Source organism: Triplophysa dalaica, chromosome 13, assembly GCF_015846415.1.
Source record: "Triplophysa dalaica isolate WHDGS20190420 chromosome 13, ASM1584641v1, whole genome shotgun sequence".
Classification (NCBI taxonomy): domain Eukaryota; kingdom Metazoa; phylum Chordata; class Actinopteri; order Cypriniformes; family Nemacheilidae; genus Triplophysa; species Triplophysa dalaica.
The window spans coordinates 19,221,576-19,248,934 of NC_079554.1; the positions used below are offsets into that span (position 1 = coordinate 19,221,576).

Genomic DNA, 27,359 nt, shown 5'->3' on the forward strand with positions numbered 1-27,359 from the left:
ATATGTTTTAAGTACCAAAAGCTTATGAAAAAACTCAAAAAATTCATTGTGTGCTTACACATACTTGGCCAATAAAGGAAATTCTGAATCTGATTCAACAGGAAGATTCAATTCAACTCTTTTTGGAAACAATAAAGTAGGCTTCAAACATTAACAAGCAGCAATGCGTTAATAATATGAATACATATGAAATATATGAAGAACATGAAGATCCCACAGTAAATCTAACAGAACGTTGAATGGCTAGTCAACTATTGTGACCCAACTGCATCACAACATGGAAAATAAACCACGTTCCCAGGAATGCTGGGAAAACATGTCGATCTTTTCTCTCTTTCCAATCATAGTCACTTTCATACTGTTACATAACCCATCTGTGTACTTTCACTTGTTAGCAGGTGCTCTTTTCGTGTTGCTATATATAAATAAATATGTGTAATCCCGCTCTGACCAGCTGTCACAGGTCGAACACCACATAGAGAAGAGCGGCTGCAATAACACACGTTAATTTGACGACATGTTTTGTGACTGTGTCCTTGTGGATGTTATGCTAACGTTGTAGGCCGCTAGCGGTCTTTACAGTGAGAAGGCTGATGTTCATTGTGCTGAAGTGACATGTGTGTTGTCACGGAATGTTAACTCAAAGTGTGTGTATATTTTGTAAGTGTGTTTGTGTCTGCGGCAATTCACACTGCAAAGTCAGGAGTCTTTGACTAGCGTAGCCGCAGAAGCTGAGCAAGCACAGTTAGTGAAGAGTCTTAGCCAAACAATCATTTTTGTCTTTGTGTATTATTTCTATGGGTAAAGACAATAGACTGTATAAAATATGGACGTGGTGTCCGTGACGTTGGTTTGTGAAGAGTAAAAATTAGGCTTTAAGTATCGCTGCATCGCGTCACTCCCGGATAATTGAAAATGGCAAAAGAGGCAGGACTTGGGTGGAGCTGACGTGCCTGTTGCTGAAACAAAACACACCTGCCAAGCTCGACGTATTGGTTGTTGACATTTAAACGTTTACAGCGGTTAACAGCTTACTGTTGAGGTAGATTACCTGAAACTTCGTAAAAAATACTCAAATAACCATTTATTTAAGTGATATTAGTATTAGTAATATTGTTAGTTATATTATCAGGACAAATGCACACACTTAAGTGGCCACGCCCTTAACTAAGCAGAATCTTAAGGCTTAATATAATCTAAACGGATTAGTTATATACAAATTCACCCTCCTCCCAGTGGTCATGACGGGCAAGACTACCTATACTGACCAAAATCATTTTTTCAGACGATTAGTTGCAGTTTTAGTCACTTCCATGATGGTTTCACAAGAGAGACTGGAAGATTGACCCTTGACCCAAGAGCGCTAACGTTAACTCTATTAGCATCCACACCAATGTTGATGATGTTATGTTTACTTTTAGCTTGGGTGCTTCAACATTTTTAATGCGCTTGCTTTTTTTTGGTTTTTGATAGGCTGTCAGTGTTTTATCATTTCTGCACTGGAAAAAAAGCTCATCTCAATAATTTTGTTTCACTGTATCGTTCTTGTTATAGTTCTGGTGTCTATACAATGAAAGTCAATGGGTGCCAATGTTGTTTGATTACCATTACCAACGTTCTTTAAAATATCTTCTTTTGTGTTCTTCAGAAGTCGTGCAGGTTTTGAATGACATGAGGGTGAATAAACTGAGGAATGTTCATTTAGGTAAACTATCTCTTTAAGTAGATACTTTTTCTGTGTGATTATATAATCATTTAATAATTTTTGCAGAGCAAAAAACATGCTATGAGAGACAGGTGTCTGTCTTTATGTCCACAGTATCTACTTTTTCTTATTAAAGCGATAGTTCACCTAAAAATGAAAATTCTGTCATGAATTACTCACTCTCTTGTTGTTCCAAACCTGTAGAAATTTGGAGGAATGTAAGCAAGTAACATTGCTAACATTCTTACAAATGTCTTTCTGTTCAACGAACAAAGAAATCCATCAGAAATCCATCCATCTTTCCAAATGTGTTTGTTAGACATACCACAGGTATAAAAAAGTACCCAAAAGAGCAGGTGGTTTGGTGAGAAATAAGCGTTTGATGATTTATTAATGGCTTGATCCCAGTAGGAGGAACTGAGCTTTGTAGATATTCAGTGACCCACATTTCAGGATCTCACAAACATGCAGCATAAATCGTATTGAATCTGACAGAAACACAGCAAGAAACCCAAATCAGATGAAAGTGTACTGCGCTCGTTCATTGATCTACACAAACAAAGCTTCAACCCTATAAAGGCAAAGACTTATCACAGCCCACCCTGATGCTTCTAGACCTCTAAACATCATAAACTACAACTAATGTTATGAATATCTGGTCTGATCTATGATACAATCTATATTGTGGTTGATTGTTTCAGACTGATCGCGACACGGTTGTCACAGTTGTTCAAGAGTATAGACAGCAGACTCTCATCCATGAGTTGAGAATTGGGACTGGAGCACCCGTAGCCGCGGGCTCCAGCAGTCCTGCTTTCCTCTGACTCTCTCTCCTCCACCACAGTGTAAATTAAACCCAGATGAGGTTATTCTGAGCGTCCTAATCCAACCTCTCAGGAATGGCCCATCCAGCCCAGTGTGCTACACGGCACGCAAAAAGGAGTTAAAGAAACCTCTTTACTATATAAGGATAGAGGGTGAAAATGTGCTTTTCTAAAATATCATGTTGATAACTGCAGGGCTGTTGTGATGACAAAATGATAAAAAGAAATTTGTACAAATAAGGTTTGTTACATAATGACAGTATTGGTAACAAATTGAGTCTTATTCCAAAAGGATGGTTGATCAAGTGACCATATCCAAACCCATCTCACAGTATCTGAGCATTGTAGACATATTTGTAATTCAATTAGAATAAACTCAGCGAAATAAACAAATAAACGTTGTGTTTTCTAAATTGTGCTGTTACACCATAGGATTCATGTACGATTTATTCGTCAAGTACCCATGGTACCCACAGTACGACCTTGAACAAAAATCCAATGAAAGTTTTCTGATTTTCCAGTGTGAGTCAATGCAAATTAGTCAGTGTTTATCATGACATGTTGCCTGGCAGAGTTTGTCTTTCTTAAAGGGATGAAGGATAGGTTATTTTGCACTCCAGTTTGTATCATTTTTATCACCAGAGTTGTTGTTGTTGTTTTAACAGATATGTTGTAATCCTTTACTTAGCCCAATGCAACCCCTTGTGGCATAATGTTGCATCAGGGGTTACAAACCCACTTTTCTTCTATGACGCATCATCTAATTGACTAAACCATTTTCGTAATAAAGGGTTGACTTTGAATAAACTAATAAAAAGCTGTTGGTGGTCAGGATACAATATGGACTGAAAGGGACATATTAGAAAAAAATAGACAAAACATTTTTGCTCTTTGAAACTGCCCTCACTATTAATCCCAAAGAATAATAATTGTAAAATGTCCTGAATATTTGTTTTTGAATAAACGTAGTTTAAAAACTTAAATTGTATATGTAAGGTACTCCTTAAACGGTTGAATTGCCCTGATGCAACATTTTGAATAAAGAAGTTATCATCTGTTATTATTATTTTTTATTTACTTTGTATTTTCCATTTTTAACAATATGTATTCAAACATTAAAAGTAAAGCTTGTATCCAGTATAGCAAAATGTGTAAAATATTTAAAATAAAGGTACATTTTGTTGTACCACCAGCTGTCAGAAAAGAAACTGAAACTAACCAGCGTGTCTGTGTGTTAATATTCCTAAGTTAAAATTCTTATTCTCTTTCTGTTCAGATCACTCCAGCTCCAGCGGCACGCTGTCCTTCCAGCCCCTGCGTCCTCAAGGTTCCATCCCCACGGCTCACGTCATGCCATCACCCTCAAGCTCCAAGCTCACCGCACCCTCTGCCCCCACCAGCCCCTGGAGCAGCTGCCAGCTCCCTTCTCCCCTCGACAGCCCCCTGGACATGAAAGACCCCCGGCCGGTCCGTCGCTGGTCTTCTCTCAACCGCCTCACGGGACAAGAAAAGGCCACCCCTTCCGGGAGACCATCACATCGCGTGGACCCGCACGGGTCGTTGGATCGCGGCGTGCTCTACGGCTACCGTCAGGACCCCTTGTATTCAGACAGCTTCCTCTCCCAGAGCCTGCATAAGCTATCCACCAACTCAGACTTTTCAAATAAATACGACCTGGGCAGCACTAACACCCTGGGTAAAACAGACTCGTCTTGTTCTTCTCCGCTCAAGCCCAGCACGTTAGACCTCACCTACAGCGCCTTACCGGAGAGCAAGACCCCCACCAACGGTTTGGTGGGGCCGGGGCAGAGAAGTCCCTCACTCAGGCACCAGGCTGTGGGAGGATCGCCCATCCAGCCGGCCGTACGAACTCAGATGTGGTTGAGCGAGCAGATGGAGTACCGCCCGGGACCCGACGGATGCGGGATGGGCTCGTGGCAACAGGAACAGCATCAAAGAGAGAGGTTACGGCAGGACGCAGAGCTCACACAGGTCAGTATAGAGAAAGAACGCTTGACAGGAATGCAAGGATTGAAAAATATGCAAGGAATTGCAGTGGGGTTGTCTGATGGTTTACAAAAGGGAGCATGAAGATTTGATTTCTAAAAGATCACAGCGCACTCTGGTGGAGGAACACTGGTACACTACATTGTAAATGTCTTGTCAAGCCAACAAAAACAAATTGTCACAATCTTTAAAATTTATAAACACACTTTCTCTCAATTTCATCTTCGCTTTAATAATGTAAAATTCACATATACAGTGGGGTCCAGGAGTCTGAGACCACATAAAAAATCTGGGACCCCATTTAAACAAATTAAAATGTTTAAGGGTTTCAGAAAACAAAAAAGAAACCCTATGATGTGAAATAACATTATGGATTCTATAGTATCTTTAGGTCACCGATCAAATATTGAAACCCAACATTCCACATCACAACAACAAACCAAATATTACATAATTATAATTTTAATATTGCTGTTTTATTCTTTCATTAATTGTGATTCTAATATTAAAAGAGTCGTATTAAATTATAGATGCGTAAAATACAAGCTATTCTTTAGATGTATATTAACAATACTGTGATCAATGCATAAAAAGTACAGCTGTACGTACTATAGTATATTACATTACAAGAAAAACAGTGTTTTTATCATATATTCCTTCTATTAATTATATTTATTTATTTGGGCTGCATATCACAACAGCTTTTCATAGTGAGAAATAAACCCCAACTGAATAGACATTCAGTTTATGAGCTTATATTTCAGTAAAAAAATAGTTGGTGTGTAAAGTGATTTAAGCAAAGAGGTCACCTAGATATTTAGGCCTCATGTTTTTGACATTGTACTTAATTCCATCCCGTTTAGAGAGAAATCCTGAATTAATCCTGATCATGTTGTATTAATGTGGTTTGTAATTTTGGCCACAAGAGGGCGCAGTGTCATAGCAATTCGACTGAAATATAAATATATATTGTTCTTTTTTACCTTGATCACTTTTTTGCTTTATTTGCTTCTTGCAAGTGATTTGCTGGAAATCAATCTTTAATTTACTGTAGACTTTCAATAAGCCGCTTGAAAATGCTGAGGCTGTAGAAGGTGCTGTTAGCGATTTTTTTGGTAATTAGCTACCACACATAATATATATCTTCTACATCACTGAAGTAGATGTCCTGACGAACCACGGTTGTCTCTGTAAAGGTGTTTACAGAAAATGTATTCTCATTCTGTCAGTCATTTTGTGTTTGGGTTTTGGAGAGAGAAAGGGACTGATGTTGGAAGTTGTCCAACTGGCTGATATCGCTTACAACACCTTCATAATGGTTTTAGAGAATAAAAAAGACATTTCACCTCTCTTACACCCCTAGTCTGAACGCTGGTCATTTTGGCGATCAGAACGGGGTCACATTAGCTTGACCAGAATGAGCATGAGCAGTAGAGCCACGACGATGAGCAGGAAGTTGAGCAGCAGGTTTAGTCCCCGGTTAGTGATCAGATCCATACTGAGCAGATGAAGAGTTGACCGTCCCGGTTTAGGTTACTGGATATACGTGGTGTCTTCGGAAAGGTGCTTGTAGGACTGTGCACTCGGCGGTGAGGAGGACGAGCAGGTAAAATTGCGCCGCGATGTCTCACATGCCGTGGAAAGAGCTAAACATGATTGACATACTAGTATGAGCTGATAGAAAACATTATTTGAACACTTTCAATTTTTAAGAATGGTAATAACTGCTGTTATGTTCATTATTGACATATGAATCTCATGAAAGCCGTCATGCATAAGGAAATAATGTAATGTGGAGTAATAAGCAATAATCATTTGCATTGCAGGAAGAATCTAAGAAATTTACAATAAATAATCTTAAAGGAGTAGTTCACCTTCGAAAAGAAGATTCTGTCATCATTTACTCACCCTCTTGTCGTTTTAAACCTGTATGACTTTCTTTCTTCCGCACAACACAGAAGAAGATATTTTGAAGAGTGTTGTTGACAGCCCCCCATTAACTTGCATTGGTTACAATAGAAGTGAATGGGTGGCTGTGCTGTTCGGTTACCAACATTCTAAATATCTTCTTTTGTGTGCTGCAGAAGAAAGAAAGAAAGTCATAAAGGTTTGAAATGACAAGAAGGTGAGTAAATGATGACAGAATTTTCATTTAAAGGTGAATTACTCCTTAAATGGTCCTCTAAACAGGCTTTTTTCATTGTCAAAGTTAGTTTTTTTTACTTTGGAATGAGATATTTTACCCAATTAACCACTTCCTGTCAGTTTATCATAAATTTTTCTTTTTTTTCTTTTCAATTTTCGGGAATAACTCTATTAGTAAAGTGGAAAAATCAACACAAAAGCAGCACACTTTTTAAACGCACACACGTGATCAGATCATGTCGTGTTTATTGAGCAAGTGAACTTAAAGCTTTGCACAGTGCATAAAGGAAGGCCAGACGTCATCTCTTGGTGACATGCAATGACGGAGTGGTGACAGGACATGGAGACACATGCATGCAGCATCAGTTCACAGTGAACGCTGGTCCCCCAATCACTTTCATTTGTCCCTGAACCAGAGACTGGAGCTCCAACGCCGGTGAAGTTGCTATAAGCTACATGAACATTTCCCTGTTTTATTTCTATTTTATCATTAACAATGTTTGTAAAGTTTGAAGTTCTTTACGGTGTATCAGCCAGAATGCCCTTTCAGCAGCGGTTTTGTTGTCTACTAAAATCCACCTTTGTATACGGATAGTGCAACATTTTTAAATATTTTAGTGTGTTTTAAATGTAGATAGTTGAAACATATTTGCTCTTTTTTAAAACCTAGTAAGCTGTCTACAGAAGCAGTATGTTTAGATATCGCTTTTGACTCGATGGCTGTTCCAAATAGTTGACTATTCCCTTTAACACTTCACTAACATAGTCCACTTGAAGGTATTCATGAAAATAAGTGACCTTGTATTCGGATACTGAATGTGCCGGACATGGTGCCGACGCCATCTTCTGTCTAGACAAGGTCATTCTTTTGGTGCGACCGTGTGCATCATGGGATTGAATGAGTGCACTTAGTATAGCCAAGTATGGTTAAAGACGCCACAAAAGGTTTTGTGCACTCACATTGTGGACTATATAAAGTTATAGAGGGCTGATTTAGAAAGCCCTTATTTTAATCAAATTGTAAAGTCCTATATATTTTTCACATAGAAGGCAATCCCAGAATGCTTTGCTGTAAGTTTATTGAATAAGGTTTGTAGGTAGCTTGCCAGGTTTTAGAACAGAGCATTGTGTTTTGCAGGGTATATGTGTATGTCAGTTTTTATAATTCAATACATGTGAAGATAGATAAATATCAGTTTATAAGCTATAAACCACCCTTCTCTGTAACCACTAATCTATGGCCGATATAAATCTTCTGCTACTCCAATTGTGCTATTCAAAACTGTTAATTTGGCAAAAATCATGCAGTTTACAACCCCACTCTTAAATCCCTCTATAAAAGACATAGATAAGTAGCCCTGCCCATCCCGACCTCCCTCAACGTGATTGGCCCCTCTATGCAGTCCTTGGCCCAAAATGGCTAGCGTCCCCTCCCGCTCACATTAGCAAGACAATGATGTAGATGAGAAGCAGGCAGATGAGGATGAGGCAGAAGTTGACGAAGAGATCCTGCATGTTTTGCTTGGCCTGCTGGGGAAGCTCCATGTTGGACGCCCGCCGCATGGCCGCCCGCGTCATGTGCTGCACCTTCTCCATGCTGAGGTGGCCACACGCACAAACTTAGTGCACAGAGAGGGGATGGGGTGCGGAGGAGAGAGAGAGGAGGGACGGCAGTACCGCAAGGTGGAGTGGAGAGCCGTAAGGGGAGGAAAGATGCAGGTTGTCGTGGTAACGGAAGAGGAAGTCTGTGGATGCGGGTGCTGATGGGAGAAAGGAAACGAATGAGTGTGCACACAGTGGTCAGACGGTGGCAGTCATGCAGAATTCAACCGGCTGGTTTAAACGTTTGAGATTTTGTTGTTTTAAAATAATCAAAATGAATAATGATCCCTTTTGAATAAAAAATAGTAATGTTTCTTTTTGATGATAAAAATATCCTTTTATAATAATGATCCTCATTTGGTTTTGACCAACGTAGGGAAAATTACTTCAATAAAAAGTTTGTTGCAAAGAGAAATAGCAGTAGGAATGCAAAAGTTCTGTCTCACATCTTGATTTTTACGTAACTGTTTTACTGTGTAGGAGTGAGCTTTTTTTTCATTTATCAGCCTTCGAGTAAACCAAACAAATGGTTCTCGAATGATGTTTTAAACGGATGATTTTACACGTGTATCAAAACAACCCAAATTAGGATTTACCACCTCGCCTCCGGAGAGATTAGATAAAAGCCTGTGTTGTCGAGAGATGAAGTGTCCTCGATTATAAGTCTTCGTGTTAGAGGATCTCTCTTCTTATCTCTCGCTTTCAGACTGTTTTTCAATTCTGTCTGAAATCTGCAGGGAGCTTTCTACAGATCTTCATTTAGAGATGAATTTGGTATCATCTCATGAGTAATGTCATGGACACGAGTGATCCCGTTGCCTGTATTCTCATGGGCTGTTGTGTGCCGTTATCTGTTCCGCATGCGGACTAAAGGTTATTCTTAGGATTGACCTTTGATGGTCACAAAATTCCATTGAATTGAGGCCAGCCCTACTCAGTAACCCCATGGTGCCTGAATCTATTTAACCATCAACTTATTGCTACGAGGCTGTTGAAGGACCGGAATGTTTTTGGATATGCAGCCTTTCTCTATTTCTGCAGGACGGGATATGGTTGTATGCTGGAAATATATTTTCTTGAAAACTGTCAGCTTGTTCTTGTTGCTCATCTTGTATAACATTCCACTAGCAACGCCAAGGTCATAAGGACAAGCTTAAATATTCTATCATCATTTATTCACCCTCATATTATTTAGACCCCAGACATGATTTTTCTTTTGTGGAACAGAAAAGAAGATATTTTGAGAAATGTCTCAGTGGTTTTGTGTTCATACAGTGGAAGTCAGTGAGTTTTAAATGTTGTTTGGTTACCAACGTTTTTCTAAATATCTTCTCAAGAATAGTCATACATGACATGAAGGCGACTAAATGAAGACAGATTTAAAAATATTTGGATGATCTATCCCTTTAAGACGTTACCTAACTAGTTTTTACACCCAACCAAATGAAAGAAAATATGTGATTTTGCACATCCCAACTTTAAATCGTTTAAGTTTTCTTTCATTAAATATTCCAGACACTTGAATGCTCTGTTGATAATTGGAGGATTTTAAGTTGTACAACATATTCACTTTGATTTAAATAAAAATGAGGCCATGCAAGATGTGGATTTGGTTCAATATGTTGTTAAAAGTGGCTTTATACAGTAAAGAACAAGCTTCAGTAGATAAGTGAATGATCATAGAGTCTGAAGTCTTTTCTGGCGCCCGGTACGGGCACACGTGACCCAGTGGAGATTAACACTCCATCTGCGACGACAGGCTCGGGAGAAATGTTTGTCAACACCACGAGCCGCGAGCATTCCAATGCCCTAGTGACAGCTCGAGGGTCGTGTCCCCGTCACTACTGAGAATGATAATGTCATTAACATCTTCTTGAAAGGTTATCAGGGGGTCAATGCCCTCTACACATCCGGCTTATCTTTCCTCATATATGGTCATTCACGATAACATTTTCAAAACGTTGCATGAACAACAAGTTGAGAAGTCTGTATATTTAGGCTGGTTTTGAGTTGATTTGACTCTGATGGGATTCATTTCTAAAGGGGGTGTTAAGATAAGACAAAAATGGCTAGATAAATCGAAAAAGAGTTGGTGCTTACAAATATAAAATGTTCAGATAAATGAAAAATGCATCCGTTTGCATGCAAATGTCTGACTTTGAATCTAACGCACGCCATGTTCATGTAGGTTAAAACAAATGTAATTCAGGTAATATTGGCAATTGTTGGACACAGCTAGTCAACCATCATCATATTTTAACAGATGTGAACGGGTATTTGATTTGTTTTTTTCTTTATCTCTCAAGCCATCAGTTGGCAACAACACCAGCACATCATGCAAAGTCAGGGTTGTCAAGATTTTGAGGAAAAAACTAAAAACGATCCAAGTAGAAATGAGATGGAATCAGACCGAAGAAGGAAATTATTTTTAAAGCTGGCCACAGATTTTCCCAAGCCTGCGCATGTTTATGTGCGTTTATTTTTGACCCTCGATTGGCAATTTCCCCGTACAAATAAATCCACTGGAGGCAGAGTAAGCGCACTCGCTCCCGACACTGAACTTTCCATGATGGCATTACAAAACAATGCGGTGCAGTTTTTTGGCAGGGCGACCCCTCACAGGGCTTTCGGATGATGCCTGTGGGGGTCCGTCTCATTTTTCGCAAAACTACAGATATAAATAGTCACAAGGGAATAATGATTGCAAACTATTGCAATACTTTGAAATATTGACTTTTTTTCCTGATGTACATCCATGCAACTATAAATTCTTCCTAGCATCAAATATTTCTTTATGCATCCTCATTGCAAAAAGATTTGCTTCTGGTTAAAGTAATGGAAAATCTGCCCTTGCTGTCTTCTATGTGCTGTTATCCCTTTCTGCTCTGCATGGCTACAGTGTTTGACGAAAAGATTTAAACTAGAGAACTGTGATGCATCTGTGACTCTCTATGCTGGACGTTTTAGGCAGCACCGTTTATAGTTATGAATATAAAATACTTGAGTTGTGAGCCAGCACCGATCAGGCAATTTTATATAAACATATGAGTCTATATGATTTGTTTAGTCCATTTTGATTTTATAGCTATGATGTATTATCTTTTACACTTTCTTACTCGTGTACATTAGATGTACTGCATGATGAGGGTTGAATGTTGTTATTTATCTTAAAGACAGAATAGAGAAACACATTGTATTGTTATTTCTCTTTCACCTTTTCATACACTGGTTCACTCGTTCATGTCTTTTTCCTTTGAAAGTATTATGAAAAATGTAACAAAATAATCAAATTGATGATAATATACAGTATTCTTAAATAGCACTGAATTAATTGTGAACTTAAACATGTTTAGTTCCTTTTGGCGGCACTAAAACTGTGGCTCGATGATGCAATAGGGAGCCGCAGAGATGAGGTATTTTTGTATGTAAACAGAAGCGAGTTAGCATTTTAGGATTTCCGATTACATCGCTCCAAAGTCTTTGGGTCTTTTGAATGTTTTTTTGGTAAATCGCCCGAAATAAGGCCTGTGGTAAACAAAACCTCTAAGTATTTTCATGTTTTATTCTATGACATAAAACACCCCTATTATAACCGGCTAGTGATTTCTCAAGGTCTTTTTGTGTTAACTAACACGTTGCTAAAAGCGTCTACTTCCATGTCATCGCGCATATAAAGCTCACAAATAACACAACATGGCACAAATCTCGTGAAACTTAGATGCGGATTCATTCACAAAGTTATTACTTACCAGGGAACACATTTTTAATAAAGTTTGAAATAGTTTTTGGAGGCTTGGTTGTGGTGACGTTGATATCGAGCGTCCCCCTCACGAGTAGTCTGTTTATAGCATTGTGTTAGCTTTTTACTTCTGCCGATTGTATTTCGGCTTCAAAAGTATCGAATGTTGTGTTAATTTGTTAAGATTTGATAGACAAAACGTGTAAACATCATAAACCTTTGTTAATCACAGAGTTTATTTTTTGCGATCTTTCAAAAGTCTGTGAACAAAGCACTGCACTACTAACTGCAGCGCTAACTGCCGGGTTGGCCTACAAAAACACGTCTTGCATGGCCCCTCCCCTACACTAGAGTGGCATAGCATGAGTGGTCCGCTCAATCACGAGCTCAGGGTCATTCAAATTTGGTTAATGTGGTTAATAACAAAAAAATTAATGGTGCGACACACTCAGAACGCACATTTAATATTGTTTCTATAAGGACTTTAAGTAATATAGTACTTTGAAATATCTCGCCCCTCCCTAAACATACAATTTATAGCTTCATATTATGCATTTTTGAATTTAATTATTATTATTTTCTTCATGTAGAATAATTTATTATCCCCTTTGATTATATGACTTTTTCCCAAATGTATGTTTTTAAAAATGCATACGCTGTCCTTCCGAAACCTCAGAAGTTTTTCAGGAAATTAAAAAACGGTACTTTTTAAATGATTAAATATTGCATTGACAAACACTTTTTATTGTTTAGATATTTGCGAAACCCATTGACAGACATAAAGGGTGACTAATAATAATGATTTATGACAAAAAATGTATATTAAACACATCAGCAGTGATATGAATAAATCCATTGTATCCAATTTATATAATTTAATAATTTGAATAACTGCATCGTTTCGTGCAATAAATGCATCTTTTGCACATCAATCACCTGAAAGAAGTGAAAGAAGAAAATGTTGTGTACCTGAAGTTGAAGATGGACAGCCGGAGTACTGAGGTTCAATCCTGCTGTGTTGTTTTTCCCATCCAGAAGAGGAAAGTCTGTCAGTGATGCGGGTTCAGAAGTTTATGGCAGGACAAATGAAGGGGTGGAGTATATGAGGAGGGCGGACGAGATGCGTAGGAGGGCTCTGATCTCTCATTTTTTCTCCCATCTTTTATATAGACGTAGATTTATGCCCAGATATGAATAGCATGCTAAACTCAGTCTCTAATGGAATCATCCATTTTATTCTGTGTACTGTAAAGCACACGCACAGTTGAAATTGAGTGAAATCGATGTGGAATTTAGTCATCACTTCATAAATCTTTTGAAAGTACAAATAATTGCAAAACAGAAATATTCACAAACTGTCTATATTTCCTCCAGTTGATTTGGTGCATCAGCTGTTTTCACTGTTTCTGGTCGGGTTGAATTTACTTTGTAACTGTACCCAGCGTCTCTCTGTCTCACCGGAGATTACAGCCGGAGGATTAATACAGATATTCGATTGATGTTGCGGCCAGAACAGCGCGTGCTCTAAATGACCCATTCCTTTGAGAAGATTGCTTATAAAAGCTCCTTATAATGCTCTGTAAACCTCTTTAACCTATAGTTAAAACTTTCCCCGGGGGTGCTGGGAACTTTACTGCGGAATTGAACATTTTTTGGTCATTGTTTGAGATCTATTTTGAGATGAAAACAGGCTCTTCCTTATATGGAGCTGCATTTCTCAGGAGTCAGGGAAGCTCTCAGAGAGCATTATTGAAAAGGGCAGCAGTGTGGACCCGAAGAACAGAGAGGGCGCTACGGTAACTGTTATCTGCGAGGTCCAGGCCGTCACCACGCCACCTCCTGACTGAAACACATCTCTTAATGCCAGGTTTAAGGGCAGGCACTTTGAAGAACAATGGTAGCCAAAAAACAATGATTTCCATTGTATGGACACGAGACATTTCTCAAAATATCTGTTTTTGTGTTCCACGGAAGAAAGAGTCATATACAGACTTGACAGTGAATAAACAATGAATTAGTTTAATTTTTTTTTCCTCCTTTTATAATCCCAGTGAAAAGACTCTGAATGCTGTTTGGTTATGTAAAGGTAACACATGGTGGTCTTTATGGACAAGCTCATTGAAATGCAGCTCGGTTCTTACCGGTGACCTTGCTCACTTTACCTCATTTACTGAGCGTTTATGGTATATAAGAGCCCAGTTGCCATGTGCATGCATACGCATTGTCCAATCACCTGTGTCGTGGCCTCTGGCCAACGCTGGAAAGTTTGCTCGTTGGGTGCAATACATCCAGGTCTCACCTCATTGTTTAGTTTAGCACGCTCGCTTTCTGGCTCCAACAGCTGTGAGCGGGACACACACATGGAGGTGCCTTTGGGTTGTTTGGACACTTGGGTTACACTTAAAAATGACTGAATGTCATTGCATTGGATGGAACCAAGTAGCGATTGCATAGTTTTTTTCAACGAACTGCACAAAAGTTCACAGGGACATGTCTAGTTCATCTCATCACTTATGTTCATCCCAAAATTTGTCATCAGATTGTTGAAATGCATTACTTTTAAACGCCATACACAGACGGAAAAAAATAAGAGATCATTTCAAAATTATTTATAGGTTTGTGAATAGGTTAATTGATAATTTTTGTTTTATTCTGAACTACTAACAGTATTTTTTACCAAATTTCAAATACTAAATATTGTTTCTATTGGCATTTATTTGCAGAAAATGAAAACTGGAGAAACAGGACAAATAACAGATAAGACGCTCTGTATTATTTTGGACGTCCAATACTGCAAAGAAAGCAAGTTCGTATTTACTTTTAAAGAGTACGTAGCATGAGATCATGAAAATGACATTTCATACAGTCTGTTCTGTTGCCGTGTTTGAAAGTAAGATATCTGCCAAGTTGTTAGTCCGAAGGTGAATAAATAACAAGGTTATTTGCTTGTAAAAATAGCGAGTCGACTCTGAATCACACAAACGAGACGTGGAGTAGTTCGCCTGCGTATCTACGTCACTATACATAGTCCCCGCCTTAGTTTTGCTGAGACTGCTGCGAAAACGTATCTCTCCTTCCTCAAACACTGTCGCTCGTTCGTGATGCGTGTGTATCATGTTTAGAATCTGTGTTCTACGGTGTGACACTAAGTCGGTCTTATTTGAACTACCAAAGGAAGAACGTCTGAGGGAAAAATGGTTACAATTCATTTTTCAAACGATACCAAAGGAGTAAAACCCCTGGGTTGTACTGTGCGCGTGTCATTTCACCGAACATTGGTTTAATAATCTTGATGTGACAACAGTCATATTTGTACATGTGTTTAGTAAAAGTTTTATTTGACAATCATGTTTTTTATCACAGTTTTCATGTGTCTGGTCATTTTGTCAGTCTTTCACATTGCTGTTGGATGACTTTGTCACTCCTGAGGTTTGATTTTGTTGAAATACAACATACAATGGACTGGAATGACCACAATACATCGAAATGCTGATTAAATGAAAATTTGAAATGGTCTCTTATTTTTTTGTCTGCGTTTGATGTTTAATTAAAATGCTACTTGATTTGAATAATTTGTTACATAATGTATTAACATTTAGGCTTTTTAATGTGACAAAATTGTCACATTAATCTCATGACATTTCCGTAGTTTTATGTGCTGGTGGTTTTAAACAAAAGACCACAAGATTTCTCCTGCATGTGATACAGATACACAAACAGAACACTGTTGAATTTACCCCTGCGTTCCAAATCACAGTCAATTCTGGGTAGCGCCCCATCGAAAGCAGCCACCGTGTCTCCTCTTTGTTGCCCCGGTGTGTCATGGAGCTGATGGACAGCTGTCTGGAGGGCCGCAGAGAGAACGAGGTGTGAAAGAGTTCAGGGAACTGACACCAGATTAGCGGTGCTATGTGACCGAGAGTAGCTGTGGAGTACACTAGCCGAAAGCCATCGGACCTTTACTATGCTCTTTGATACAATTTAGGGAGTGGATATGATTATCCTGATCACAAAGGGCATCCAAGTTAAGCCACAATTTTAAAGAGTCTTGGATATTCTAAGAATTTATTGGTTTAAATGTCATAGTTGAGGAGACTTCGCAATTACAGGGAGAAAACAAAAACGTTTCTTTAGCTTAGTTTATCTTAAAATGAACGTTCTGTCATCATTTAGTCACCCTCATGTTATCCAAACTTTTATGACTTTCTTCTGCAGAACACAAAAGAAGATATTTTGAAGAATGTCGGTAACCAAACAACACTGGTTTTGGACACAAAACCACTGAGACATTTCCCATTTCGTGGGATTTAAAGAAATAGGCTTTACTTATGAAACGCGATTCATATCTGTCAAACAGAGTTTACAGGAGAGTCGCAGCATTTCTCATTATCTGGCATGCGTTTGCATTAATGAATGGGGTGGGTTCCTCCAGCAGCTGTTGTGTCTCAGACTGTTAAAAGGCCGTGTGGAGAGAGACAAACAGACGACCGGAGTCTGGAGTATTGAGGAGCAGGTGGAGGAAAAAGTTTAGACAAACCCCTGACTCATAAAGCTTTTAGTTTATGTCACGCCATATAATAAGGTAAACACAGGCATTTATTTTCATTAGATGTCCACGTTCTAGCAGGACAGACACTCTCTCTCTGTTGGCTTTCATCAGGGTTTATCTTCTTGTATCGGTTAGTCATTTGTCATCATTTTCCTCATAATAAGGCACCCGACATGGTTTGGTGACATAGTGCAGACATATAGGATGCCTTTAAAGAGTGCGCATTAAAGAAAAGATTTAAAGGGACAGTTCACCCTCAAATGAAGATGATTTCATTATTTACTCATTCCAAACCTGTATGACTTTCTGGAACCGAACACAAAAGAATTTTGAAGAATGAAGGGAACCAAACAGCTTAACCTCATTGACTAGCAAAAAACCGCTTCTCATTTCTCAAAATATCTTCTTTTGTGTTCTATTTCAATGACACGAGGGTGGTAAATGACATAATTGTTATTTAAGCGTGAACTTGCATATCAGACAGACCTTTATAAACATCAACCTGTGACTAGTATCTGTATGATGCCGAGTTGACTTCTCTTCATTCAATCCAGGTCATGTGATCTGCAGTCAAGCTTTAGTTTGTAGTTGGTTCGTCTTTCCAGCCCACACATCACATAGAGTATAGATGAGAGTCTACCACACGACGCGTCGGCTGTTAAAAATATCACCCGTGACTGAGAGCTGGCAAAAGAACATGGCACCTGTTTCTTATCAGCACGTTGTTCGCTGGTGGGACTTAAACCTCTCCAGAGGCAAATAAAGGCATGTTTGTAGGCTCGAGCGTGCCAGTGACATGTGCAGTATTCATGGGCTGTGCATTTCTGAGCCTGACGGCATCTCAAGTCTGCAGAGGCGAGGTGACCGAAACAATAAAGACTATTTTAAAGAGTGGATGTGCATGAGTTGAATACATCTAATAGCTTGTAATGGTTCTCTGTGGTTATTGGTTTACATCCAGCGACCACTTCAGATGGGTTTGTAACTCATTTGTTATTTTTACCCGTCCTCATGTTTTCCTCTGTGAGATGGAAACAACACTTACGAATTTTTTTTATTCATTATTATTTAAAATTGAAACCTGTTTGATATAGCGCAGGGGTTCTCAACCTTTTTGACTCCAAGGCCCCCAACAGTATTCAACAATATTCAAACAAAATTCTACCCAATAAGAAAGTTGTTTTAAAATGTATTTCAATGCTCTTTGGTCTAATTTAAAATTATTAGTCATCCTGAGGCCCCCTTGTAGGCCACGCCCCCCCTTTAGGAGGACCACTGATAGAGCTTGAGCCGTTGGTTGCAATTCCCAACCTCACCCCTTGATGCCGCTAAATTTCATACACGGGATCTTAAGCATTGATGAATTATACTTAATTTTGTACAATATTGTTGTATTATACGACTGTGGTATATGTGTGAGATGGATGTTTATTGTACGGAGGGATACACCATTGTAAAACGTTTACAATGATCTGTGTGAGAGATCTTTAAAGTCTTCTTGAAGTTGTTTAATATGATACAGAAGGGCTTTTATGGCAGTTTGTCGCTGGTTGATGATTATTATGACTGAGTACGATCATTACAGTGTGTTTAGCAGAAGTAGACATTAGCTTGACTCTGCATGTGTACCGAATGAAGTGTTCTTCTAATGCTGTAATTCTTGTGTTGTGTAGACGCTGAGTGGAACGTCTTTGCCTGTCAATACTCTAGTAAAAATTAAGGAGGGACTCCTGAGGCAGAGAGAACTGGAAATCGACCGGTGAGTAAACAAAGACATTTTGGAGGCGTTTTATAAATATTAATTTGAATATTTATACCGTATTTGTAGTCATTAAATAGTATTCATTTATTTATTTAACTTTTTAGAATTGTAGGAAAATGGGTCACACTTTTGTCACACTTGCTATGTGAACACACATTTCACAAGTTTTTCTCCTGACAGCCTGAAGAAATAAATGGGAACAGGAAAAATTTATAATGATGATAATAATAATATAACTGTATATAAAAGGGAAAAAATATACCATCATAATTATTGTATGAATATTATAATTATATATATCCAGACATATATAAATACATAATTGTTGCATAAATATTACAAAACCAAAGATTCCCTGAAAGAGTGAAATATTTAAAGAAAAAATATTATTGAATTAAAATATATGACAAAAAATAAAAGTAAGATGTGGTCACTTTCGATCAGGAAAAGTATGAATGCGATCTAGGGCTAACGGCACTATTTTAATGATTATTAACAATATTTATTTGCAATATTATAAAATACATTCTCATTTACATCCTTTTATTTTTTAACATTTAAACAAATTAAAAAGAAAATTGAATCAACATTAAAACTGAGAGTTGAACATCTGATGTCCACGCTACATCAGTCACATTAATATGAAAAAAGCCTTTTGCATCTTTATATGGATAGGACAGTGGAGAGTGAGACAGGAAAATTATGGGATGAGAGAGAGGGAATCGGAAGCTGGGAAAGGACCATGAACCGGGATTTGAACTCGGGTCGCCGGAGGTGCTACTGCACAATATGTAGACATAAAAACATAGATTTTATTCAAACAAGAAAAATCGTGTGTGAGTTTTCACACCCGCATGAGTCACGTCCTCCTCCTCTTCCCATCATTAGCTCTTGTTTCTAGGCAGGTGGCAGAGTAACCGACAATATTATTTCAATAATTTAACAAGATGTCAGCTGTGGTTGGGACGGTGACCTCACAGTGAGTGCTGTGACCTTGAGCAGGTGTAATTATAGCACAATGCTGCCACCCATGATGCTTTGCTCTCAGGTTAGCTGTGGCAGACGGGGCAGTGGCACAAATGCCACACAGCAGACAGACTCACACGTACACACACCGTGTCAAAATGTCAGGCCGTCATACCTGCCAAGAATTACACATGATGGAGCAGACAAACATCCAGCTGTGAGCAGTAGCGGATGCATTAAGGATCAAATATAAAATATTGTTGAAAATTAGTTTTGCATATATGCCGGCTCTTGAAAAGCACCAGCGTCTTTTTTCTCTGTCTGTTTGTTTACATTGACATTAAAATGTTTTTAACAGCCCACAAGGTGGCACTGTGTTCAATTCTCTGATCCTGTTTGTGTTTAGTATTCTTAACTTGATCTACTAATGTTTAACAGCAATGCCTGTCTAATTTCGCTGAAAGGCAGAAAATGTCCAAACCAAGTACATCAAGCATGTTTTGAGCGTTATATCTGTAAAAACATTTCTTACTAAAGCAAAACTGTCTGCCACATATTATCAGCCTCCAGCGATTTTACTTTGTGTGGTACCAGGAAACAATCTGTCGGAATACTGGGAATACTGACTGAATTTTTATCAAATGTGTCACTTTCGGATCTTTCTGATTCGCATTTTTTAATGGAATTTTAGACAAAAGCAACAAATTCTTCAACTTCATGCAAGGATCAGGGAAAATGAGTTACGGGCGCAACAAGTCCTCCAGACCCAGAGGGGGCGCTATGATGACTCATATCTGCTCAAAGCCAAGGTATGTCTTTGTATAACAAAATTCAAGAGGAAGAATATTGTATTTTTTTATGTTATTAAGGGAATAGTTCACCCTGTAAATAATTCTTTATTATGTGGAATGCAAAAGAAGATATTTTGAAAAATGGAATAATGAAAGTCAGCGGGGTTCCAATGTTGATTCGCATTCGTAAAAAAATCTCTTCTTCTGTGTTCGGCAGAAAAAAGAAAGCAAAACATGTTTAGAATAACATAAGTACATCAAAGTTATTGATATATGTGTGATATCCTTCATTTGCCTGACTAAAGGACTGCACTGTTTGCACTATTTTTAAATGTTAGCTCATGCAGAAGGTCGTCTTTGGATGGTCGTTGTGTTGTGCCAACTTTAAAAAATGCCTCTTGAGACCCCTGCATTCTGTTGGAACACCGTCAGGCTGTTTTTAAAGAACACATCATTCATGAACGCCCCCTAAAACACACTTCTGATTGGAGTGTATGGATTCGTACTTATTCAGGCGTTTAAATGACCATAAATCTGTGACCAATTACTCATCCTCAAGTTGTTTCAAATCTGTATACATTTTGTTGATCCTCAACACAAATGAATATATTTGTAAGAATATTTGAAACCGAACAGTTCTGGGGCACCATTGACTTCCATAGCAAAAATCTTAAATACTTTGACCAGAAAGGTTTGGTTTCCTACATTGTTCTAAATATGTTCCCTGGTGTTCAACAGAACAAAGATACTTTCCTTTTAAGACTAACTGACCAACTAGTCTAGTATAAAAGTATGTAGTTGTTGTTCTCAGTACCTGCTATTAATGCTACTGATTCTCTTTTTAGGACTCTCCCTACGACAGTCTCGTATCCAGTCAAAGTCCCAAATCTCAGCTACCCGAGCGTGTGAGTCCGATGTGTTGTGAGAACAGCGAGCTGGGCCGGAAATTAGCCGCGGCGGAGCTGGAGGTCATTCACCTCAGCGAGTTTCTCAAACAGAACACACAGAAGTACACAGAAGACATCAAGAAACTGGAAGAGAAGGTGAAAGGTTTTTAATAGGAGAAAACTAAGAATAATTAGGTTATCTTTGCGCTTGTTTTGTCATTGGCTGCAGTGCATGATGGGATTGCCGTCTCTGTGAAACATAGAGACACGTGATGCTCTCTTAGAAATTCCATCGTCAACTAGCTCGAGCGTGTCCTCCGCAGGGACTTCACACGGTTTTGAAACAAAGCAGTTTAGAGGTTAAAGGACTGTGTTCCACTTCCCCCGTCGAAGCTAACAAGACGCTTTGTGTATCCGCTCAGATGAAAACCCGCGACCGCTACATCAGCAGTCTGAAGAAGAAATGCCAGCGCGAGCAGGAGCAGAATCAAGAGAAGCAGCAACGCATCGAGACGCTGGAGAAATACCTGGCAGACCTTCCCTCGCTGGACGAGGTCCAGACGCAGGCTCAGCAGGTACGTGACGGTTTACTTCCTGTCCTAACTGATGTGAGATCCCTGCTGACTTTTACCGTGAAGTTGCGTACGACAAAACTACCCATAAATCGAGTCAAACAAATGAAGTTATGTGTATAAATATTCTCAACTCTGTGTTGTGGCTTACAGTTGGAAGAGGTGCAGGGAAAGGCTGGAGCGTTGGAGGACACCATCGCCCGGCTGGAAAAGAACCTGGAGGAGAACCGAGCCCTGCTGGAAGAAAAAGACGCCCTCATAGAGACTCAATCCAAGAGGGAGAAAGAGCTCATGGCGGCTGTTCAGAGGTGAAAAATGAGGTCTTATTAAAACACTGAGAAGCTGAGTTCATCACCTCAGATTCATCAAATGTCAATACAGAAGCAATTCGCTTTTTTTTTTCGCATTCTGACCGACAAACATGTGTTTGCGTGTAGCCTCCAAGAAAAAGTGGAGAAGTGTTTGGAGGACGGTGTGCGGCTGCCCATGCTGGACCTGAAGCAGCTGGAGCGAGAGAACACTCGCTTGCTAGAACAACAGAGCCAAAACAGCATGGTACACATTTCCCATAATGCACTTCCAGACACTCAATCTCACACAAACGTACACAGTTAATTCCATCTGCGTCTTATATCCTTTCAGCTAATCGACAATCAGAAGCAGCAGGTTGAGAAGCTCACTCTGGAGTTGACGGTGAGAGGCTTAATCTTCATCTTTTGTTGTCAGGGGTATGATTTGCATCATTATGTGTGACTCAAAACCGTCGCTCTTATTCTGGGACGAGGAGATAATGGGACGGTGTATGTCTGGTGATGCTCGTGTTGAGTTGGGTAATCATGTGAGCCGGGTTCAGTTGAGATGCCTAACGTGTCGTTTGGACTTTTTGACAGTCGCTGGAGAAGAGGTTGCAGAGGGAGAGAGGGATAACGCAAGAGCTCCGGAAACAGCTCGTGGTGTGCGAGGAGGAGCTGGAAAACCTCTCCACGAACCTTCAGCAGGTATAGCACATCATCCATCTCGCATCACAAGCCGCTTTGACCAGTTTACAAGGTTCTTGGGTCTATAAAGAGTGTAGGAGGTGTGCAGGTAAATGCTGAAGTTATGAACTCGGAAGTGAAAGCAAGTCCTCGTTGTTCATAGCTTCATGAATAAGTGTCCAGCATTCAGAATTCAGGACGTGACTTTTCAGAGAGCCGTCTGAAGGTGAGAGAGAGTGGCAGTTTTCACAGAGATGTGGTCGTGCGTGACAAGCCGTAGTTTTACTGTGACTTTTGAGACGGATGTTAGACGTCTGTGACGCTCAAAAGACGATTATTGCGAGGACTTTTCTCTTACGGCCCTCCGTCTGGAGGTTCCTTACACAAATCCACAGACATACTGTAAATCTACTTTTTATAATTTAAGTACTTAAACAAAGTTTACTCTTCTTTTTTTGTAGAAAACACATACAGATTAGTACCACTGTAGTCTTTTATAAAGAGGATACACAAATGTTTATTGTTGTTTCGTCTCACATGCAAACAAAGATTTTTCCTTTTTTTTCTAAAATAGTGAACAGCTTTCCTGAAACACCCTGGATGTTAACATTGTGTACAAATGAATTAAAGCCTTTTATTTATGAGTTAACACTTTTAGTTAACGTGCAAAAGAATCTCAAGTACACAAAATCACTTGTAGACATCCGGCATAGGTTTGATTTATAAATGCATTTCTCTGAAAGAATGACTTTCTCCGTTGCTTACTGATAAACATGTTCTTTGGTAAAGGTTATGTGTGTTTCAGATATTAAAAGGTATGGGATGTTTGCTTATGATTTTTTGATATTTGTCAAAATGCAGGACTGCATGATATCGGAAAAACAATGCAAAACTAGCCAAGTACTGCAATATGCAATATAATGCTTTATGTTTGTAAAATTAATTTCAATGACGAGTTAAAACAGAAAAAAACAGAAACAAAATATAACCTGGAAACAAAATAATCATCAACTTCTAAACGTCTGATCACACATTCCAACTAACATTAGCGTGCCAGTCTCTGTGATTTCTAAATAACTTTGACAATACATAACTTTGTGAAATATTCAAATGAGGTCTGTCAAACGCTTAATCGTCATCTATCGCATCCAAAATAAAAGATTGTGTTTGCATAATTTATGTCTGTGTACTGTGAATATAAATTTTGTGTTTATAAACACATATAGTGAAGAAAAATCTAAATTACAAAAGTAATAAACGTTGACATTTAATTGTAATTATGGGTAATATAAATAAATTCATTTTCTAAATATATAGACATGTATGTGTATGTGTTTATAAATTTAAAATGAATATCCACAGTACACAGACATAAATTATGTAAACAAACTGGATTAATCTTTCGACGGCCATAATCAAAATATTTCAATTAGTACAAACCTTTGCAACATGCACATGATTGTTATTATTTTGATATACAAGCCTTGTTGTCTGTTGATGTTGTCCATGTTCATTTCATAAAAGGCAAGTATGTTTTAAATAATATCTTGGTCCGCTATGTCCTCCACATTCATTCAGTCGTAGTCTGTCGTGATGTATTACACACTGATCTTTTCTGGTCTGGTTAGGTGTAAGCCAATTACAGAAACCTACAACAGATTTAAGTCCACAGTAGTTGCCGGCACACTTTCTGCTGTGCTCTGTCCCGCTGTGTAAGTGCTGTCAAATCTGCCTCTGACCGTTCAATGATTCGGACAATTTTCACAGCTGCTTCACATTTCAGACCCGATGTCTTATTTGAATGCTGCACCTGGAAAGTTTGTCAGGAACGCTGGTAATCCGTATCGGGCCAAACACACACACAAAGCTTAATCATCTTTAGAGTTTGCTGAGGTCCTTTACCTCACTTTCTGTCTTGAGGATTGGTTTAAAAACTCGTTCTTAATTCAGTTGCCTGTGTCTCACATTTTTTGTTCTGTATTTGATTGTTTTCACAGGACCGAAGGCGGACGGATGAGGATTCATCGAACGTGGCTGCCGGGTCCTCTCTGAAGGAGGCTGGGCCGCTGTTGAAGGAGATGTCTCTGTGTCTGCTGGATCTCAAGGGTCTCTGTAGTGTTCTCACCCAAAGAGCTCAAGGAAAAGAACCCAACCTGGCCCTGCTTCTCGGCATCAAATGTAAATACACGTATATCACATTTTAAGAAGATAAAGCAACACATCCTAAGTGCACATAAATATTCTCTGCCACAGAAAAAAATAATGAGACCATTCTAAACTTTCCTTTAATAGTACATCCAGAAAATTATAATAGTTATATTAATTATAATTATTAATAGTCCTTGAAATGGTCCTCGGCTGTATATATTTGGTTTCTCTGTGGAACAGACTGCTTTCTCAAGTGTGATTTACTCTGTAAAGCACTAAATGACACTAGAACTGTTCAGACAGTAGTATCTGTGCACATCTCCCGTCATCCGTTCATATCTCTCTCTCTCTCTCTCTCTCTCTCTCTCCGTCTGTCTGTAAAGAGATCTGGTGCCTTGAGCTTCAGACTCTCAAAATCAAACAACATCAGGAAATGACACAAACGCCAGAAGAAATGCTTAAACACACAACTGAACACTAAAGACATATGAAGGTCAACCATCAGTCTGCCGTCTGAAGCACAGAGCATGACCTTACCTGGCTTTAGCTGTTTTAACAGTAGACAACATGAAAATATATATATTTTAAATATTTTCCTTTTTATATGGCAAAAATATTTTTTTGAGGACTTAACAAACTTCCAATAGCACCTCAAGATGACATCATAGAATTAGACAAAACAAGACTTATTATATAATATTTTATAATAAATAACTCTTTTTTTTTTTTTTAGTAAGGGCAAGCTCTAGAATATTATATTGGGTAGAATTTGTGAGTGATGAGGGCCTGAAGTAATAAAACTTGGCGATCAACCAATATTAATTCTAAGGAAAAAGGCTTTTAATTTGTAAATGCTCTCATAAATAATGAAATTAGGCCTGAAATTCTCTTTAATTATTGCGTTTAGAATCAAGATTTTATTGTCTTGGTTATACACGGTTTACGCATGCCATAAAATGAAATCTGTCTCATCTTTATAGAATGTGCCAAATACTTGAAATATAAAATAAAACAAAAGTATAAGGGGATCAAAGTAAAAGCAAAATTATCTCTAAAATAATTAAAAAAATAGTTGTTGAAGTAGTTAAAATAATTGTTTTAATTGTGCCTTGATCTACTTTTTCCAGCTATGAGCTGCTCGGCAGAAGAGAACGAGAAGCCTCTGATGGAGGACGGCCTGAGGGCAAAACTGGTGGAAGTGTGTCAGCTGAGGAAAGACATCGATGAGCTGCGGACGGTGATCTCGGACCGTTACGCGCAGGACATGGGCGACAACTGTGTGACACAATGATGCGAAGGCCGATCTGTAAATAAGATCAACACGATGAAAAAAACTTTTAATTCTTTGTGACTACTAAAGGCTGGACCAAGCTGTAGATCCAGTTTACAAGGATGTGTTGTATGCTTTTATTTATTCATGCTGGAGACATCAGTGGTCTTTATATTTAAGGTGGTGAGTTCCACACACTGTGTTTTTGAGTTTAGATGATAAGTGATACGATTGGTCTGAAAGGGAAAGTGGAGCATCGTGTGTTCTCTAAAGTGCCTTGTGATCTTCCTTCTGTGAACTGTGTACCTCCAAATTTCGACGAGTCACGAACTTCATTTTCCCAGAGAAGCTGAAGATCATCTCCACAAGAGCTACAGGTCGCAGGTCGACGTTTTCAAGCCGGCCCTCTAGATTGCTAAACCGTCCTCCATTCCCAACATTTGATCAGAATCTTGTGCATATGAAGTGTGTTTGCGTGCTTGTTTGGTACTTGCGTGTTTGTTTAGGTCAGGGCGATGTGAACAGTTTGGTCTTCCGTAAAAACAAAAGCGTTTCATGTTAAAATAAATGACGGAAGAGGAATTCAGGTTAATGCTTTCAGGACATCGTTTAACTTTTTTTAATTAGACTGAAATATTGAGGTCTTTTAGAAATGTCACGGCGGCACAGTTAAGAAGACGTTACACGCGCTTAGATCCAAAGTCAAAGACGGGAGAATGTTCAGCAGATGAAACGTTTGTCTGAACACTTTTGCTATAGTTTGGATCAGATATATTCCGTATAGCAGCTTATGTAAGAAAATCAATGCAAAACCTTTTCACTCAGGTATTTTGGTTGAGATTTTGTTTTAGAAGGGATTTTAACTTTTTGTGTCAGTAATTTCATGTCGACCCCAAGCTGAATTTGTTGTCCATAAAGTATAAAATCCAGCGGTCATGTCAATTTATGCACCAACTCTGAATGTACCAAGGTGACGAATGTCTGATATATATACAAACATCTATATTAATTCTGCTTATGTATCTTGACTAATGTATTTATAACATATTTAGCATGTGGGTTTTGTCATGTGCATGTGCATCATTTTCTTTTCCGTGTATTAAAGCTATAGGAGTAGATAAAACCCAACTGTATACTGGGCTATGCAACTTCACATTAACCAGCATTGCACACTTTCACAGATATTGTAATAATCTGTGCCTTTATGAATCTATGCAGCAGATCCACAGTGTGAAAGGTTCTTATGGACATTTCAAAAACTGTCAGACAGAAGTGTCACAGGATTTTATTTCGTGAAGGTGCAGTTAGGCTAAGCCATATTCTCAAGCAATGCATATTTATTCTCAGGCAGTGAGCTGCTAATAATCTGACAGAGAACGTGTGTAGGACCCATCATTGTGCATTACACACTAGTG

At 38.7% G+C, this 27,359-nt stretch overlaps 2 protein-coding genes across 3 annotated transcripts in view; one reads left to right on the plus strand and one right to left on the minus strand.

The window, feature by feature from the left end:
• cep85l (centrosomal protein 85, like) overlaps positions 1-26,586 on the plus strand; it is a 45,202-nt gene extending 18,616 nt beyond the window's left edge. For both annotated transcript variants that reach the window (XM_056764096.1, XM_056764095.1), the window contains exons 3-13: positions 3,806-4,521; positions 18,245-18,330; positions 19,991-20,108; positions 20,936-21,133; positions 21,400-21,552; positions 21,703-21,857; positions 21,987-22,104; positions 22,192-22,242; positions 22,440-22,547; positions 24,524-24,704; positions 25,802-26,586. In XM_056764096.1, the coding sequence (XP_056620074.1) occupies positions 3,806-4,521; positions 18,245-18,330; positions 19,991-20,108; positions 20,936-21,133; positions 21,400-21,552; positions 21,703-21,857; positions 21,987-22,104; positions 22,192-22,242; positions 22,440-22,547; positions 24,524-24,704; positions 25,802-25,965 (2,048 nt within the window). In that variant the 3' untranslated portion in view covers positions 25,966-26,586. The remainder of the gene's footprint in view (positions 1-3,805; positions 4,522-18,244; positions 18,331-19,990; positions 20,109-20,935; positions 21,134-21,399; positions 21,553-21,702; positions 21,858-21,986; positions 22,105-22,191; positions 22,243-22,439; positions 22,548-24,523; positions 24,705-25,801) is intronic.
• pln (phospholamban) lies at positions 4,536-13,140 on the minus strand. The gene is made up of 3 exons (XM_056764097.1): positions 12,992-13,140; positions 8,123-8,441; positions 4,536-6,182 (listed from the first exon to the last, which is right to left on the minus strand). The coding sequence occupies exons 2-3, from the start codon at positions 8,275-8,277 to the stop codon at positions 6,164-6,166; spliced, it is 174 nt and encodes a 57-aa protein (XP_056620075.1). The 5' UTR covers positions 8,278-8,441; positions 12,992-13,140; the 3' UTR covers positions 4,536-6,163.
• Positions 26,587-27,359: the final 773 nt, after the last annotated feature.